Source organism: Xenia sp. Carnegie-2017, unplaced genomic scaffold (assembly GCF_021976095.1).
Source record: "Xenia sp. Carnegie-2017 unplaced genomic scaffold, XeniaSp_v1 HiC_scaffold_19, whole genome shotgun sequence".
Taxonomy (NCBI): domain Eukaryota; kingdom Metazoa; phylum Cnidaria; class Anthozoa; order Malacalcyonacea; family Xeniidae; genus Xenia; species Xenia sp. Carnegie-2017.
Window position 1 is genome coordinate 7430591 of NW_025813481.1, and position 16492 is coordinate 7447082.

The 16492-nt window shown below is 37.6% G+C and overlaps 2 protein-coding genes and 1 long non-coding RNA gene across 3 annotated transcripts; 1 reads left to right on the forward strand and 2 right to left on the reverse strand.

Moving 5' to 3' along the window:
* Positions 1–10: 10 nt before the first annotated feature.
* Positions 11–5291, reverse strand: LOC124439561. Its single transcript, XM_046989818.1, has 8 exons — positions 4882–5291; positions 3939–4222; positions 3086–3337; positions 2902–2992; positions 2128–2298; positions 1409–1492; positions 396–1039; positions 11–111 (listed from the first exon to the last, which is right to left on the reverse strand). The coding sequence occupies exons 1-7, from the start codon at positions 5063–5065 to the stop codon at positions 516–518; spliced, it is 1590 nt and encodes a 529-aa protein (XP_046845774.1). The 5' UTR covers positions 5066–5291; the 3' UTR covers positions 11–111; positions 396–515.
* Positions 2043–3678, forward strand: LOC124439567. The gene is made up of 2 exons (XR_006946362.1): positions 2043–2130; positions 3501–3678. It is a non-coding gene; the product is annotated as an uncharacterized LOC124439567 (long non-coding RNA).
* Positions 5292–5743: 452 nt separating the features above from the next.
* LOC124439386 lies at positions 5744–6946 on the reverse strand. The gene is made up of 2 exons (XM_046989609.1): positions 6647–6946; positions 5744–6023 (listed from the first exon to the last, which is right to left on the reverse strand). The coding sequence occupies exons 1-2, from the start codon at positions 6868–6870 to the stop codon at positions 5744–5746; spliced, it is 504 nt and encodes a 167-aa protein (XP_046845565.1). The 5' UTR covers positions 6871–6946.
* Positions 6947–16492: the final 9546 nt, after the last annotated feature.

Sequence of the window (16492 nt, forward strand, 5' to 3'; positions counted from 1 at the left end):
CGCTAGGGTTCATCATTGAACATCTGTGGGTACACTGTGTATCATCATTACCCCCTGAGGTCCACATTGCTTCGAGAATTCCATAGCGACTTAGACCTTCATTATGGCATCCTACAAAACAAAAGTGAAAAATTATTGGTTTTCTTATCTCCTGTATCCTAAGTACATGTAAAATTGGAACATGAATAAATTAACATGAAATATCTGTGAGGACTTATGTCGCTCTGTTCCAGCTTCCCATCTCACATGTCTGAGTAATATGAAATGACACTGACTGCAAGCAATATCGAGATCATCAATCACATATATTCATAATTAAATAGATTTGTTTTTTCATAATTAGCTAAATAGATTTGATGGAAATAGCTTAAGAGATACCAAATTGATTAAATTACCAGTATCGATCGTCAGTTTTGGATTCACTGGTAAAACTCTCAAAGTTTCGCCCTCCATCTTTCTATTACCAAGGTTTTTCTTGTCGACCACAGACACACTTTGTAATAACCGCTCACCAATCACGTCATCGTTTCGCGTAAAAATCGCATTTGATGGAGAAGGAAACGTGTAATATTTAAGCGCAGTGCCTTTGGGGGGTAAATTAGTTTAAAATCTTTATCCATTGTGATCATCCGGGGTTCCTCAAGTACGGATGTTAGCGCTTGTGAATGGCTTGCGCATAGTCTATCATTGATTGATATCGACGTAGCTTCTTCAGACGTATCTGAAGATACTTCGTCAAATGTCTTGTCTCTGCGCCATGCATCGCCCAACTTGGCTCTTTTGCGCTCGCTAGTACCAACACGCTTTGTACAACGAATTTTTATCTTCGGTATCAATCGGAATTCAGCTGTTTTATCACGCGAGAGTGATGACGCCGTTGAGACCAGGAAACGTTCTGGGGTTTCTTGAAGATTTTCGAGAAGTAATTGTCTTTCGATACGACGCTGCTGTAATCCTCGAAGTAAGGATTTCCGTCTTTCGTTGTTGAGTGTAGCTTCAAAATGATGCCGGGCATTCTGGGAAGATCGATCGTCGATGCCTGTCCAAGTGAAACGCAAAATACTTATTGAGCTTAATATCATAAGAAATTTGTATTATTTGTGCAATGTTTGCGGTACATTAAGCAGTAAAGTTTTTCGTTCAAAAGCGCAATTTTAAAGATTTAGAAAAGTTTGTTCGATCTTTGAGCAGTATTTTGTTATTATCTAGAACTATTCAAAGGTATCAATCAGTAAACAGTTTACTAACCACGCTGTCAAACAAAACCAAGTTGCAGTTGTCCTTGTCGGCTAAATTACACATATCTAGTGCTCATACGATTAATCAAAACATAAACAGAATCGTGTATAGTTTAGTCGATCACATTTTAAATTATGAATAGTGCATAAAATTTAAATGACGAGTTTACCTTTTACTTTTGAGTCATATTTCATAAACTTATGAACTTTTCCTCTGGATGTAGACCTCCAATGTACAGATCGTTGTTCTATGTCTAAAGCATTAGAAAACAACATTTTTGAATACCATATTTAAGGTGACCTTATAAAAAGGCTATATTCAAACGGCGGCTTCTAGTTTAGGAGCTCTGAGTTAAACACACGATTTTTCTACCTTCCCAAATGAAAGTTCAAATGAAAAAGCAGAGAATTCAGAATGGTCATAAAATTAAAAGTTTGTAGATGCATGTAGTAGGTTAGTGCGGTCTTCACAAGGACTATTGGTGCTGGTGTTGACTGACGTGTCGAAAACCGTAATGGTTCAAATTCAAATGACTACCGCTAAGGATTTCACAACGTCAGTAAATATACCAAAGCATGCAGTCTTTCTATGGACTCCACTAACCTGGACGAACTACATCTATCAACGTGAACTTTAGTGTGAGTGCTCAGTGCTGTACTTCATTGATTCGCCACAGAGTTAGTGGAAGAAACAGAGGCAGCCTCCCTCCCAAGACACATACAAAATGACATGCAGAGGATCATAAGAAAATCCTGTCCATGGAGATAATTGTCTTTATTTCTCGCACTGAATGATTGGCGAAATCAACGGCAAGCACTTACACAAAACCATACAAGTTGACCTCGATATGTTTGAGTTTTGTGATGTGAAAGATCATGAATACATCACCAGGTAATTTCAATACATCTTGAGTTTTTTCATCTTTCACTCGATCATGACTCTTTTGCTTAACAGCAATGCGCGTTGTGCTGCTTATACTTGTCTTCACTCCGTCGATAATTCTTGGGAGAACGACTTTCTCTTGGTTTGTTTGGTTTCGTTTTGACGTATTCCCATCAGCTGGGACAAAAGAATGAATACTTCAGAACATAACTCGGCAATAAATCATAAAATTCGATATTTTTAATTTGGTTGATCAAGTCAATGCTTTTGAATGCACTTTGCCAGACAAAACAACAATCAAGACACCTGCTGAGGTATTCATACCACGTGGAGAGGTATTCATACCACGTGGAGAGGTATTCATACCACGTGGAGAGATGTTCATGCCACGTGCGGATGTTTACACAGCAAGATTGAGACAATGAACTCTGGTCGTGTCAACTTTTGAAATCGACGAATATTAAAAATCCTCGAGTCATTGTAAAATCACACTGGCCCATCAGCGCGTGTGGAGAAATAAAGCACAAGAATGGATTTAAAGGCGTGCAAGGGAGACAAGGGGCTAGAGGGGGTACAGGAGTAGTAGTGGCAATTCTCCTATAGAACACGTATATACGTATATAATGGAGCACACTTCCAAAAATCTCCCAGTCACAATAAAAAGATAACCTAATTAAACATAAAAGTCTGACATACAACGCGAACGAGTAGTTACCGAGCACGCTCCCCCATACCCCCCCCCCTGACTACCGTGGATCCATTCATGATAAAGATTTTTACCTTGTCTCATTGATTTTAACGTTTTACTCTGACCAACTTGCTCACTTTCGTCTTGATCGTCACTTACGGCAATCTTTACAAAAGAGGATCCCTGGTAAAAATAAAGTGTGATTTCCATTTAATCGTTTCGTTCATGATAAACTAAATAAAATTGTTTTTGGTGAAAAGGTGACTGACGATTTACCCTTAACACAAACGAGGGCCTTTCTTCGGCTCTCGAGCCCATTCTCGTCGCGCGCATGTCATAGACATCTAAAGCATCGAATCCAAGCCTTGATAACAAGTTGCAGCCGCTCATTCTGCTCGGGGGTCTGTATTTTAGTTTATCATCAAGGCGAGGTAACATATCCCCTCCTCGAAGATCATGCAAAGACGATATAGAGTGTGTGGAGGATTTGTGAAGCGTCAAATTAACTACCGATACACGTGTTTGAGACTAAATGTGAAGAAAGAATTTGCATTAGTAAATACCCTAGTGGGTACATGTTGGTAAAGTGGGTACATGTGGGTAAATTGGGTAAATGTTGGTAAATTGGGTACATGTGGGTAAAGTGGGTACATATTATTTATGTTATTATATTTTATCATTTTTCTTCTAGAGACACGAAATTTCATTGCCCATTATAAGAAATGATGTTTATTCGAGAAATTAAACCATAGATGAACAGTTCTGAGCAAACTACAATTTGGTGCCAAACTCTTTATTTCGCCATGTTTGTATGATTTGATCGTTTATTATTTACTAGTTGCTTGCTAATTATATTTAGTAGATGTTAAGTATAGTCGCAAACTGTCTGATCTATGCTATGTCGAATGATATTGAGGCACGTGTAGAAACTGACGAAGACACTGTAAATAAAATGCCGATTATACTTTATTTTTCCAACCGCTAGATGTGATGTGCCACTGAATTGAAATACGTAACTTGAGCACGCCGTTAACGCAAGCAAGCATCGAAAGTTCCAAACGCCGTTCTTCAAATGAGTTGCTTGCATCTCGCCGGAAACATTGAACAAAGTCCCAATTTCTGTTTTTACCTGAATTGGATTCAAATTTCTAAAACTTGAAATGCGGCTTTCTCGTTGAAGAGATTGGCTGTCGTCGCCATTGATGTCATCTAGACTGGTAGACAACCATTTTTTTATATAATTACTTTTCTCCAGCTTTTCCTTGGAAATTTTCAGTTTGGAAGATAACATGTCTTCTCTTGAAATTAACTGTATTCCACGCAAAACGGGCATTTTCGACTCCGGAGTTGGAGATGGTGAAAGGATGTTCATTTTCACAAACAAATTTTTAAGACCTTTTTTGTCTTTTACACCTACAAACGTACACAAGAAAATACAACTGAACGGGTAGAAAGCGATACAACTATTTGTTACCATCATAACTAAAGACACTATTCTCAGGTGGAAGGGCGCTATTTATATACCTAAAGATACTATTATCATACCCAAGGATTTTACTGTCATTCCCAGGATCAACACTGTTTGACAATTTGACTGCACTGTACATTCGTAACTAAAGCTACTGATGTCAAACCTATGGATACTATTGTTATATACCTAAGAATGCTAATGACATATCTAAGGATACTGTTGCCATATACCTAAGAATGCTAATGACATACCTAAGGATACTATTGTCATATACCTAAGAATGCTAATGACATACCGAAGGATACTGTTGCCATACCTAATGTCAAACCTATGGATACTATTGTCATATACCTAAGAATGCGAATGTCAAACCTATGGATACTATTGTCATATACTTAAGAACGCTAATGCATACCTAAGGATACTATTGCCATATACCTAAGAATGCTAATGACATACCAAAGGATACTGTTGCCATACCAAATGCCAAACCTATGGATACTATTGTCATATACCTAAGAATACTAATAACATACCTAAGGATACTATTGTCATATCTAAGGATATTTCTGTCATATACCTAAGGATACGATAGTCATACCTATCAAGTTAGACAAAGCATCAAGGGCATCTTGCTGTAATTCCTCAGAACCGTTTGCCAAGCACATCACGAGTCCTTCGATAGCTTTCTCTGTCAGTATATTCAATTGTTGCACAGCTTCAATACTGATACGTCGTATTGCCATGTCTGGATGTTGCAAATTATCCACCACAATCTTCAACATTTTTGACTTTTGTTGATCAGAAATGGCGGCAGATCTATCAAGAAATGGAATCACAGGTAATTAAACGTTGATAATTTGAATTTGGAAATTTGCAGTTATGATCATATTCTGAAAATCAGAAAATTGATCTTGGCCAGCAAACCACAGAAGAATAAGTTTAAGAAATCCCCAATAAAATCATTCATAAAATAACAATAATATAACGCGTGCGCTGATTGGGACAAAGCTTTGTTAATATAATCCTGTGCAAACCGATCATAGCTCAATCAATTAAATCGATAAAGAGAATTGGCAAATCATTTTACGTTCATCCGTTTCGCATTATTGTCATTTTATAAAAGAAATAAAGGCGTTTTTCGTGATTTCAATGGCTTATGCAAACTTCTGAAACGTTTGTGAGAGCTCTCGAGCGGAAGAACGGTCTCGGGTTTGCATTGATCTGCTCTCAAGTTCTCCCAAAAGTCTCCTCCGTTTGAATAAGTTTGTGCAAACACAGTACACATTCATTTATTTCACAGACTAATTCTAAAATATTTTACACGAGATGAGAAAACGACGAAAAGAAGAATGGTAAAATCGGACAAAAACTCGTTTTATAGAACACTTACGATACCAAAGCCAACAGGTCATCGCAAATCTTCCCATAAGTCGTCGGGGCGCAGGACGACATAATGGCAATTATTTCATCAAAGATATTTTCCGCCGTGAATCCGTCAACCAAAGATGCTTTGGGAAACCACGGTTGGCCAACAATGTGTTGTAGAATATCAGGTAATTGCAACGTCGGATCATCGGCCGCTGCATCATGGGATACTGCATCAGAGACTGATTCATCAAGCATAATTGCTTCTCGGTTAGTTGCATCTTGGATTGCTGTATCCGGGACTTTGCTTTTGGCTTCATCGTCACATTCCACATCATGGCCGTCTGGCTTGACGTCATCATCGTCTTCGGCTTCCTATTATCATATAAATTCGTGATGCTTTCACTTGAGATTGACAAAATATGATGTTGAATATGCACTAGTTTTGCAGTGAATTGAGATTATGAACTAAGATGGGCTTAAAACAATTAAAGCTGAATAGAACGTAATTCACGGATACTATAGTGGTTTTGCGCGAAAGTAAAAGATGAGCTGGCTATGGTAGTGGAAATTATAATGAATTACTCAAAATCGATTACCCCCAGAGCGCTGATTATCGGCATGTCCGGCTGCTTGCTGACCCTTCTACGTCCGCGAGCGGACTGACGAGCTCGAACGCTCGACAACATCTGATTCCTTAAAACAACCACAAATTATGAGTGATGTTCAACTTGCTTGTTGTCAACTTAACAAATACGGTAGATGTTATGTACTAGAAAAACGATAAATTCGTGTGACGTCAATCTGTGCTTTTGCATTCCTGTGCAACATGGTCTTGGACCAATCGAATTGCTTGATTATCTAAAGCTGTTACATAAAGCCTGGTCGTCACTTGCAACATAAGCAGAAACATGAGCATAGCAGAAATTGATAATCTTGTGCTTATGCCGCTTGTATCACAAGTAATCACCAGGTCTCGATCAGTCTTTATCATTTACTTATTCATCGTTGTTTTCACTGGGGCTTTCCATTTCTTGGTCATATCTTCTTTCTTCTCCCTTGCGTTGTCATCGCACTCGTCAATAAAATCGGGCAACGGTTGATCAATGACATCATGCAACGCTGCATCGTATCCATCAAAAATTGATAGGTAACCAATGTCGTAAAGATCCTCAAGGGTCAATGGAAGACAGTCCACGTCGGATAATTCTAATAAAGACATATTGTGTTTTGATCACAGCTGGAGAGCGATCGTGAATAGCCCAAAGACGTAACTAACCGATGGATAGTAATTCTCAACCTTCTTAAAAAAGATGCTTTTACTTTCCTCATAAAAATGCAATTTGTCGTTTTGAAAATATGTTTTCTTCCACATATTGTACAAATGAAACTTTTTGCTTTTGAAGAGACTTTTCAAACTATTGAAAATTTACCATCCAATGGTTGAATAGCGCCAGACAAACTTTGTCCATTCTCCTATATAGCTTATTAAGTGGAACGGTTAGCTAACAAAGACTGAATGTGCAGAGATTTTTTCCGTGTTTTCAATTTTTTTATGAAAGAACAATTTTTTATGAAAAAAAAACGAACGACTTTCACCTTATAACTAAAATCTTGTTAAAAACTATAATTATCTTCACACACTAATATTTTTCTGTTTATCATTTTCTTGCTCACAATTGAAGATGCCCGAAAGTTAAAGACGAAACGTTAGCTACAGTTGATTTTACTTGAAGACATTTCATTTTAGAGGCTGTTTTACGGATCAATTGTTGGGCAATTAATACTCATTCAAAATGGGATCTTCGTACGTGGAATACATCAAAACTGTACTCGATCATAACCCAAAGGCTGCACACAAGATGCGGCACAGTATGGTGTAGTCTATCACCATTGAACTAAAATACATGGAACGCATCTGAAGCAAATAATTTTAGCCAAATCTTACATCAGACACGCGAGATTTTACCCCAGACTCGCGTGTATAGTGTTTCGAGATTCTCTCGTGGAGTAATATTTGAATGACTACACATGCGTGTCCGGGGTGAAATCTCGCGTGTCTAGGGTAAAATCACGGCTTCAAAATATTATTAGGGTTTTGTATTACAGGTAGCATTCAATGTATTTTAGTTCAATGTCTATCACACACTTCAAACTTTTGTCTCCCCCCCTTACCTTTGCGTCCTTTTACAGCTTTCCTCTTTCTGGTTTTTGCTATCCATTCTACCGCCTTTAATCCTCTGAGAAGCTTTGGTATGAGATACTCAGGAAGATCTCTTGGTGGAACTCGTTCTCTTACGACTGAATTTGGGATAAATCCATCAGGAGCACAAGGCCAGTAATCATCCGGGATTTTTCGTACATATCGCCGTAAAAGAGTCGACGGAGTTGCTCGACAAGATCACAGGACGATTCCTCTCCTTGTGTTGTTGTCTATAAGACGAAAAATAATTGATATAGATGATAGAGATTACGTAGTTAATAATAAAATACAAAAATATAATGCCGAGAGTCACATTTAGATCAAAAAATCGAAGGGTACCCCAGGACTAAATGTTCATAATAACACATCGGTTATCCATTTGCTTAGTCAGAGTGATTAAGAATTTTACTACACCGTCACTGTGAGAGATGTGATGGTTAAAATGCCACAATCGACAGGTGTAGCGGGTTTTGTAAAGAGAAGGAAAAACCTTTATCATCCTGGAATTTTGGACAGTGCAGTTGAAACCTCCCCCATCTAGGTAAATCTGCATTTGTTATTTTGTATAAAGTAAATGGTTTGAACCCGGGAGTATCGTTATATGTTTGTAGATGAAGATCGTCCAGGTTAGTAGAGTCCTGAGAAGGAATGTTCTTGATGATGTTGACTAACGTTTCCACAACCTTAGCGTCATTTGACTCTGAAGATGACTACCGCTAAAGTTGTCGAAACATCAGTCAACATCAACAACAACAATCCTTCTCAGGACTCTACTAGCCTGGACGATCTACATCTGCAAACATGTTATTTTGTATAGCAAGTTAGGGAAATACTTGTGAACAAGATAAAAAAAAACAACATAGCAAGTTTTAAACATCAATGAAGATTTCAACTTACATGCTCTGACCTATGGCTCCTTCTTCGAAAAATGTCAAACGGTGTTCCCTCGAGTGAAGATGTTTGAGCAAGTGAGCCTCGCTGGCTCATCACGGAGCGTCGAAATTTGCTCAAGCGCTCGTCAAGCTCACTTTGTTCAAGTGCGGTCGAAAATCGCCTGACGGGATAATTTGTTAGCTCTTCAACGTCTTCGTTCTCGGAAAATTCTTCTCGAATGGCAAGATTAACGCTGAATGCATCTTCAAAGTTGGCTAGGAAAAGAATTATACACAAGAACCATTATGCGGTTCAAAAGTATGAGAAGATGAGCTTTCAAATGACTTTTGATCAAGCTTCGGACATTATCACGAAATTCTGAAGTGAAAAAAAAATTTTCTGATCCTAAGCAATGATTAATCTTCCACATAGTGGTGGTTTGATTTAATGTTAGATCATCTCCGGATTTATCAAATGAAACTCTAGATTCAACTCAACAGATTCCATCGAATTCAGACGTCCAATTATAAAATGAAGTATATGATGAACAGAAATTTGGATTGTAGTTCCTTAAAAAGTGTTACTTTCATCAAAATGCTAATGCTTAGCAATCACGTGGCAAATGTAAGTTAATTATAAGCAATCACGTGGCAAATGTAAGTTAATTAGAAGCAATCACGTAGCAAATGTAAGTTAATTAGAGTTCAATTTTTATTCTTCAAGGAGTTTGACTTTTAAATCGCACTATTTTACATAAACGGATTCCAAATCAGGACTCAAAGAAGATCGGATTCCCGATTTCATCGTTGATCAAATTCTTATGACATCTCACCTACCTTTGGATCATGCTGTTCCGCTTGAAGGATGAGTCTTCGCTGTTCAAGATCCAGCGGTAAAGAAGGAGTGTGTGACGGATTGAATGAGAATCGAAGCATGCCATCGAAGGGTACGTGGTGTTCAAAAACATCATCGGGAAACTCCATTTCTGACAACATCTCTAGCATATTTAACGGTAGATAGTTCTTCAGAGGTACGTGACTGATGTGGGACTGGAAACCAACTAACAAATCACCACGCGTGTTGGCAAAGCACACGCCACGCAAGGACTCGTCGAAGTAGATTTCTTTGAGAAGTTTAGCGTTGGTGTTCCAGATTTTTACGCTCCAATCATCACTGGAGGTCGCAAATATACCAAGCGTGTGACAAGCAGAGAGCTACAACAAGAGCAAATCATATAGATAGAGCAAAATTCAATCACAACAATTTGCAAATACTCGAAAACATCTTTATTTGAACGGGTAGTCACTATATTAACTCGATCCATTGACTAAACCTACCCCAGTTATAGCTTTTGAATGTGTTTCCTCCGAAGAAGAGGTATAACAATCAATTTCGCAGAAATTGTCTTCCGTCATAAAATCCTTTTGATTATGTCTTATTTCTGTTGCAGTTTCCAACTCGATATTCATCCTAGAACATTTCGTCAGAAAAACAAGTCAGCAAACGGAATTGATAGTTGAGATCAATTTGGGCTGTTAAACGAAAAGCGAATTCACATATCCTCAAGCGGATGAATTCATTCTGAAAGAAAACAAACTCGCCAATAAAGTAGCAGTTCAGTAGCCTAGACTGCTGAAATTTAACAAAACAAACATGCTCTAACTTAATGACAACAAGAAAATCCGCAGTCAAACGAGCAGGGATTAAATATATCATCAAACGGATGAACAAAGTTTGAAAGGAAACAAGTTCCTAAACGCAGTAACACAACAATTCAGGAGTCTAGACTGTAAACGATGATAAAGACCGACAAATAAAAGAAGCTCTGAACAAAACGAAAGTTTCAAACTTTACAGTTCAAAATCTGTCTCTCTGTCAACAACAACGCATATATATATAAGCTCAGGAAAGTGAAACACTCGCGGGACGCCCGCACAACTAACCAGGCAGCTCCACGTACCTACACGTCATCATTATATTGCCCTCCATAACCAATCCAATCGCGGATCCAATAATCTCCATGTCACGTGGGACGCTCGTCAACTTCACGCATGTCAGCAGCTGAAGCAAAACGATCTTCGTAGGCTCGTTGGAAACCTTCCAAATTTTGAGTTCACAATCCGAACCACACGATACCAAAATGGGGAAGTGAAAAGGATGAGAATCGTCTTTGCTATCATCGATCTTGGACGCACACAGCAATGCTATTGTTCCATAGTGAGCTTCGACTGTCTCGTACATACTAAGCTCTGATAATGTTAAAAGAAAAGCAGACGAAGTTGAGAAAATCATCAGCAAATGACAAAGTAGACTACGAGAAATTATACTATCCCGTGGTCTTATACAAAAGCAAAAAGTCACGTACGAAAATTTATAATTTTGACAGTGTCTATCAATTCCAAGTTTTGCTACGAGTCTACATATATACTTCTCGAACACTATTGTGCACTTTGAAAGTGCTCTTAAAAACAATTTTTTTAAGATGATAAGTGTTAAAAGTATAATAGGATCTTAGTCACACATTTGTATAAATTTATATTTCATGTAAGTCTATTGATTGATGATTTGATGTTAGATACAGGAACCTTACAGTGATAGCAGCATTCGATTATACTGATTCATCCCGCATAAACATTGCTCAACCATAACAACAATTCTGAAAATTATCTTCGCAAAATATGCTCACCATTGCTGTAAATCAATGAAATACGTCCATTGTTTAAACCAGCAAACAACAATGTATAAATGGAACGGTCTTCTTTGTTGTCATGTGATTGATCATTCTCTGCAATCTCCATCATCGCCAGACAGTTAACGCCATACGATTGAGCATTACATCTGGAGTTTCCATTGTCGCTATCGTTTTCGTCGCATCTCCAATACTGGTAAGCACTGAAAAATATACAATTTGACTTGTTTTAAGAGGTAAGACGACCTCATCAAACGCCTAGGGTGGAAAAACAAAGTATCAAGGATTAGGCAAAATAAATTGTAGTTGCTAATTTTAGATTCCAAACACTTTTATGACAATATCATTTGTTGTAAATATCGAAGGAATGAAATGAAAGACGATGATTAAAATAACGCTTGTACATGCCACTAACCGTTCAGCTCATTAGAATAGTGTAAGTTATATAGTAATAGAAGCTAAAAAAGGAAGCAGATGTTTCAAAAGTATGGGTAATGTCCAACGAGCCTCAATGTCGAAATTAACTGACTTTTCAACCAAGCTTCTCGACCAAAACAACTGGAATTAATAACTTATAACAGCGAAAGTAACAGATTCATTAATACTCGAGGACAGCAAGTTCCCATGTCAAACCACATCATCTGTTTTGCAGCAAATAACTCATGTAAACAAAATCTTCCCACTTACCTGCAAGGGTTCGTTCTGGTATCGAAAACCAAAATCGCACCCGAGGAAAGAACAACGTAAAGTCTTTCCTCGCGTGGATTGTACGCATAATCCACGATACAATGAGGGATGGTTTCGAGGGGAAACATAGTGGTAATGGTGACACCATCAGTTGGACATACAATTCTTATAGCACCGTCTTTACCATGCAGTAACAGGCGAGTAGGAAGACCTTCGGACACGACACGTCGAAACGTCGCGATCTCGAACCCCAGCATCGTAAATAAGCTATGAAAGTGGTTCATGTTCCAAACGCGAATGTGCTTATGGGATCGATAAAAAAGTCTTTGTGACGTCATCAGTTCCATATAGTGAACTTCCTCGCCAGTTTCCAAGACGTACGTTTGTGCGAACGTCTCTAAACTCCATAGACGGATTGTTTTGTCGATGGAACTGGAAATGACTAGATGACGAGCTTTATCAACTTCCAACGCGGTTATTGCTTTGCAATGGCCTGGAAACGAACAAAAGAACTAACATATTACCAATGTATGTACACTGTGTGTATACGCAACATAACCGAGTTTCATTCAAGTATTATCTTTTGGATGTTAACTTAAGCTTGGATCATTTAATCTTAAAAGATTTACACGGAGTTCATGCGAGGTGCACCTGCGCGAGAGTTCACACAAACGTCTCAGAGGTTTGAATTTCAAACATGAAAAACATCTTTTACAAAAGAGCGATGAGAAACAGATTAAATATTGAAAAAAACGTTTCATCTTTCCTCAAACAAGTATTTATGATTGGTTTGCAAATTCTCTTTGGTTAACTTAATTGATTCAACTCGGTTTGTACACTCAGCTATAGACCAATCAGCACACGCGTTTCGTTGTTTTTTAAGAAATAAAAGATTTTTACTGTGTTTACGCAGGCTTAAGAAAACTCAGCTATAGACCAATCAGCAAACGTGCTTCATTGTTTTAATTTTACAAGCATAAACGAGAGGTTAATGATAAACAGCGTAACTTTACTATGACCACCAAAACATTCCTATCCCGTATGTTTGTCTACAATAACAAAACGTTTTCTTTGAGTATTGAACACCAAGAGTACTCATTACGATAAACCAAGAAATTGGTAATTTCACTTTATACCACTTGCTAATACATAAACTTTAGCAAACGAATAAATCATAGATATATTAAAATAGAGACTTTGAAATGTTTTAAAAAGAGTAATTACCATGGCGAATGGTCAAAACGATAACGTATAATGTAATAGTATAAGGCAATAGTTCTCGTAGTTTTTTGCACAGTTCTTTTAAGAAATATTACGTTATTATTTTGACCATTCACCATAGATATATATAAAGAATATACCATTAAAACAGGTAACCAGAGGACACTGGTTGAGACTTCTGTTCCAAACCTTGATGGAATGATCCTTGGAACCTAAACAAAACATACAATCGAGCGGATGAATATAACCTGAAGATTTGGGAAAGTCCGTCGTCATATCCATTCACCAGTGATAAAATAACAGCTTGGATGGTAAAACGCGCAAGTGGTGAAAGGCAACTGGTGACGGAAATCAATATCGAAAACAAATTTCACTTCGTAGCTCTGTTCGTCCAACATGACTATAGCTTCTTCACAGTTCAGCAGAAGAAGCCTCGAGGATTTATCCAATCGGATCCAAATGACCCAGAACTCGGGATGGATCGCGGGACATTGGATTTTGTGAGAGGGATATAGTGGGTCGTTTTGCGCATGAGGTATCTTCCATATCATCACAAAACCTTGAATGAAAAAAGTGAAACATCATCCTGAGCAAAGTTTACGAATGTACGTAGGTATTTTTTTACATCATTTCAAACAGAATGAACGCATAGGGGAACATGGTAATATTCAAAACATCCCAATGACCCATTTTGCATTGTGTATACAAAAACACAAGTGTTCTTATCACACTATTTCCTCATACATCGCTTTTATGACATCAACATATCCAGTTAACACATTTCTAAAATGAATGACAACAATGAACTGAAATTTCAGCACCAGTACTAAATCTTGAGGGCTGACTACCCCACGTAGTTACATTCGCAATTTGCCTAGCAATCACCTCAAAGAGCCAACATTAGTCATTCACACCCGCACGGCATTGTGGTAATAAAGTAAAACAAGTACGCGTCATCAAGTGGGCACTTAAACACTAAAACTACAAGAAATTTCCCCCAAGACTATTAAGATACATAACTGTTTCGTTGATTTTTTCGATTTTATTTTTTTTATTTTTTTTTTTTTTTATTTTTATTTTTTTTTTTTTTTTTTTTTTAGAATCTTTCACTCTTTCACAAACAAACCGCGTTCATGAAAGTCTGATGGCGAATAAAAATCGTAAAAACAATATCTCACCTAAACAGCCAGCAAGCACTTCGTCACGACATGCGTTGTAGTAAAGACAGAGAACAGAATGATTTGTTTCAGTTCGTGAGGTTTCCTTGAAGTTCATCGTGGTATACGCATGAAGACTGAGATCGGTCGCGAATGCAACGAAACAACGATGCTTCGGAACGTGAACGATGTGTTTCAGTTGATAGTTAAGTTCCATTGACGCCAGCTTTTTTTCTGCCCTTGAATCTTTCTGATTTACGGTCCATAAATTGAGAACGTAACTTCGTGCTTTACCGTAATGCGTTAGGAATGTGTCGTAGTCATTCATGTGTGGATGAAGCAAGACTCTGATTGGTTCAGGATGGGTGATGTCATACAATCCTAGAACGACGTAAGCAAAAATGACCGATGCTTTTACAACGCATGCAAAACTCTCAGTGGAGAAAAATGAATCATATAATACAACAAGTAGCAAAGCTAGCCCCATTATTTACTCTTGCAATGCAATTTTTCAACAAAATCATTTTTCGTTTCTTAAGAAAATTCATTCATTCATCATTCGTCAATAAAAATATTTGCATCGAAGAAGTGGAAAAAACGGGCTGGCTTGGTCATTGAATACAAGCAGGTTCGAATTTATCAGGCAGTTCAATCTTCAGTCAACCAGTGAATTCGTACAGCTTTTGTCATAAATATCCGGGGCAGAAAGCCTGATAGAACACTGTGCAGGAGTGGGGCACAAGCACCTTTCTTACTTTTCACAAAAGCGCCATTTTTTTCAGCTAAGAATAACCAAAATGGCTTTTTGTATTATTCGTATTGTACTCACACTAGTTCAAACTGCGGCCTTCACTCTCACAGACCATTTGGTAAGAGAAAAGATGCTGCACATTATTGCTTCGTAAAATTGAAACACTGAAAACATAGAGAAAAACAAAAAAGCTGAAAAAACCTTGCATTCCATACGGTAGACACAAAGCGTTCGTGCGCTCTGGATTATTCTCAAGAATTTCTTTTATTTGCTTTTTTACTGTGTCCCAGCAAGCGAGTTTTCGACTTCGCGATAATTTAGTCATTTTTTCAACCGTTTGCAATTATATAAACCAGTTCGCTTCTCTTCTTTCTACATCTTTTGTTTTTTTCCAAGACTCGAATTAGCTACTGGAAACGAAATTCATTTGTGACGTCATAATAGTTCAACATTCTAAAGCGCATGCGCAAGAGTTGTTCTGTATGCAACCAGTGAACTGTAATATAAACCCGAAACGATAACTCCTATAGTTTTGTCCCGTGATTGGTTGAAGCCAAACATGCACCTAAATTTTAATGAGCTCCCCCTGAAATAATGCCTGTTTTGATTGTTTTCTTCGCGACTGACGTTTGTTTTGGCTTCTTGGCAGTAAAAAACGTGAAAAATTAAATATTGTGGTATTTTGACAGATTTTGTGCTGTAAAATTTTGGTCGTTTGAGCGTTTGGCTATGCCTGAAACTTTCAAAACTCAGAAAAGCAATAAAAATCGCGCGGACATTTCCTGATTTTGGACTTTGCTTTCAAACTTTTCAGCAATACTATGACTTTTGGCTAATTTTTTCGACAATCTGTAAATTTGACTAATATTCTTCAAATTTAATAGTATTTAGAAAAAGTAACGCGAAGTTTACTTTTAAAACTTTATAAATATAAAAATTCCATTTAGTTTACAAAAGGACTGGAGCGACCTGCATGGCTGCCATCATCTGGCTTCCATTCCCCCATGACTTATCGTTCCAGTAGTTTATAGTTCACTGTATGCAACACATAGGAACACATCACTTACAACATACTTAGTAAAAAATGATTGAGAAGACAATGCTCATAAATCTATTTATAAATTGCTATAAATACACACCATGAATAAATATTTATAAAGAACAAGAGAATTTTCCAAAGCAATAAAATTCAATCTGATAATATAAGATAAACTGCACGACGTCATTACCATGACGCCTATCGCCATAGCAACGTAAAGCACC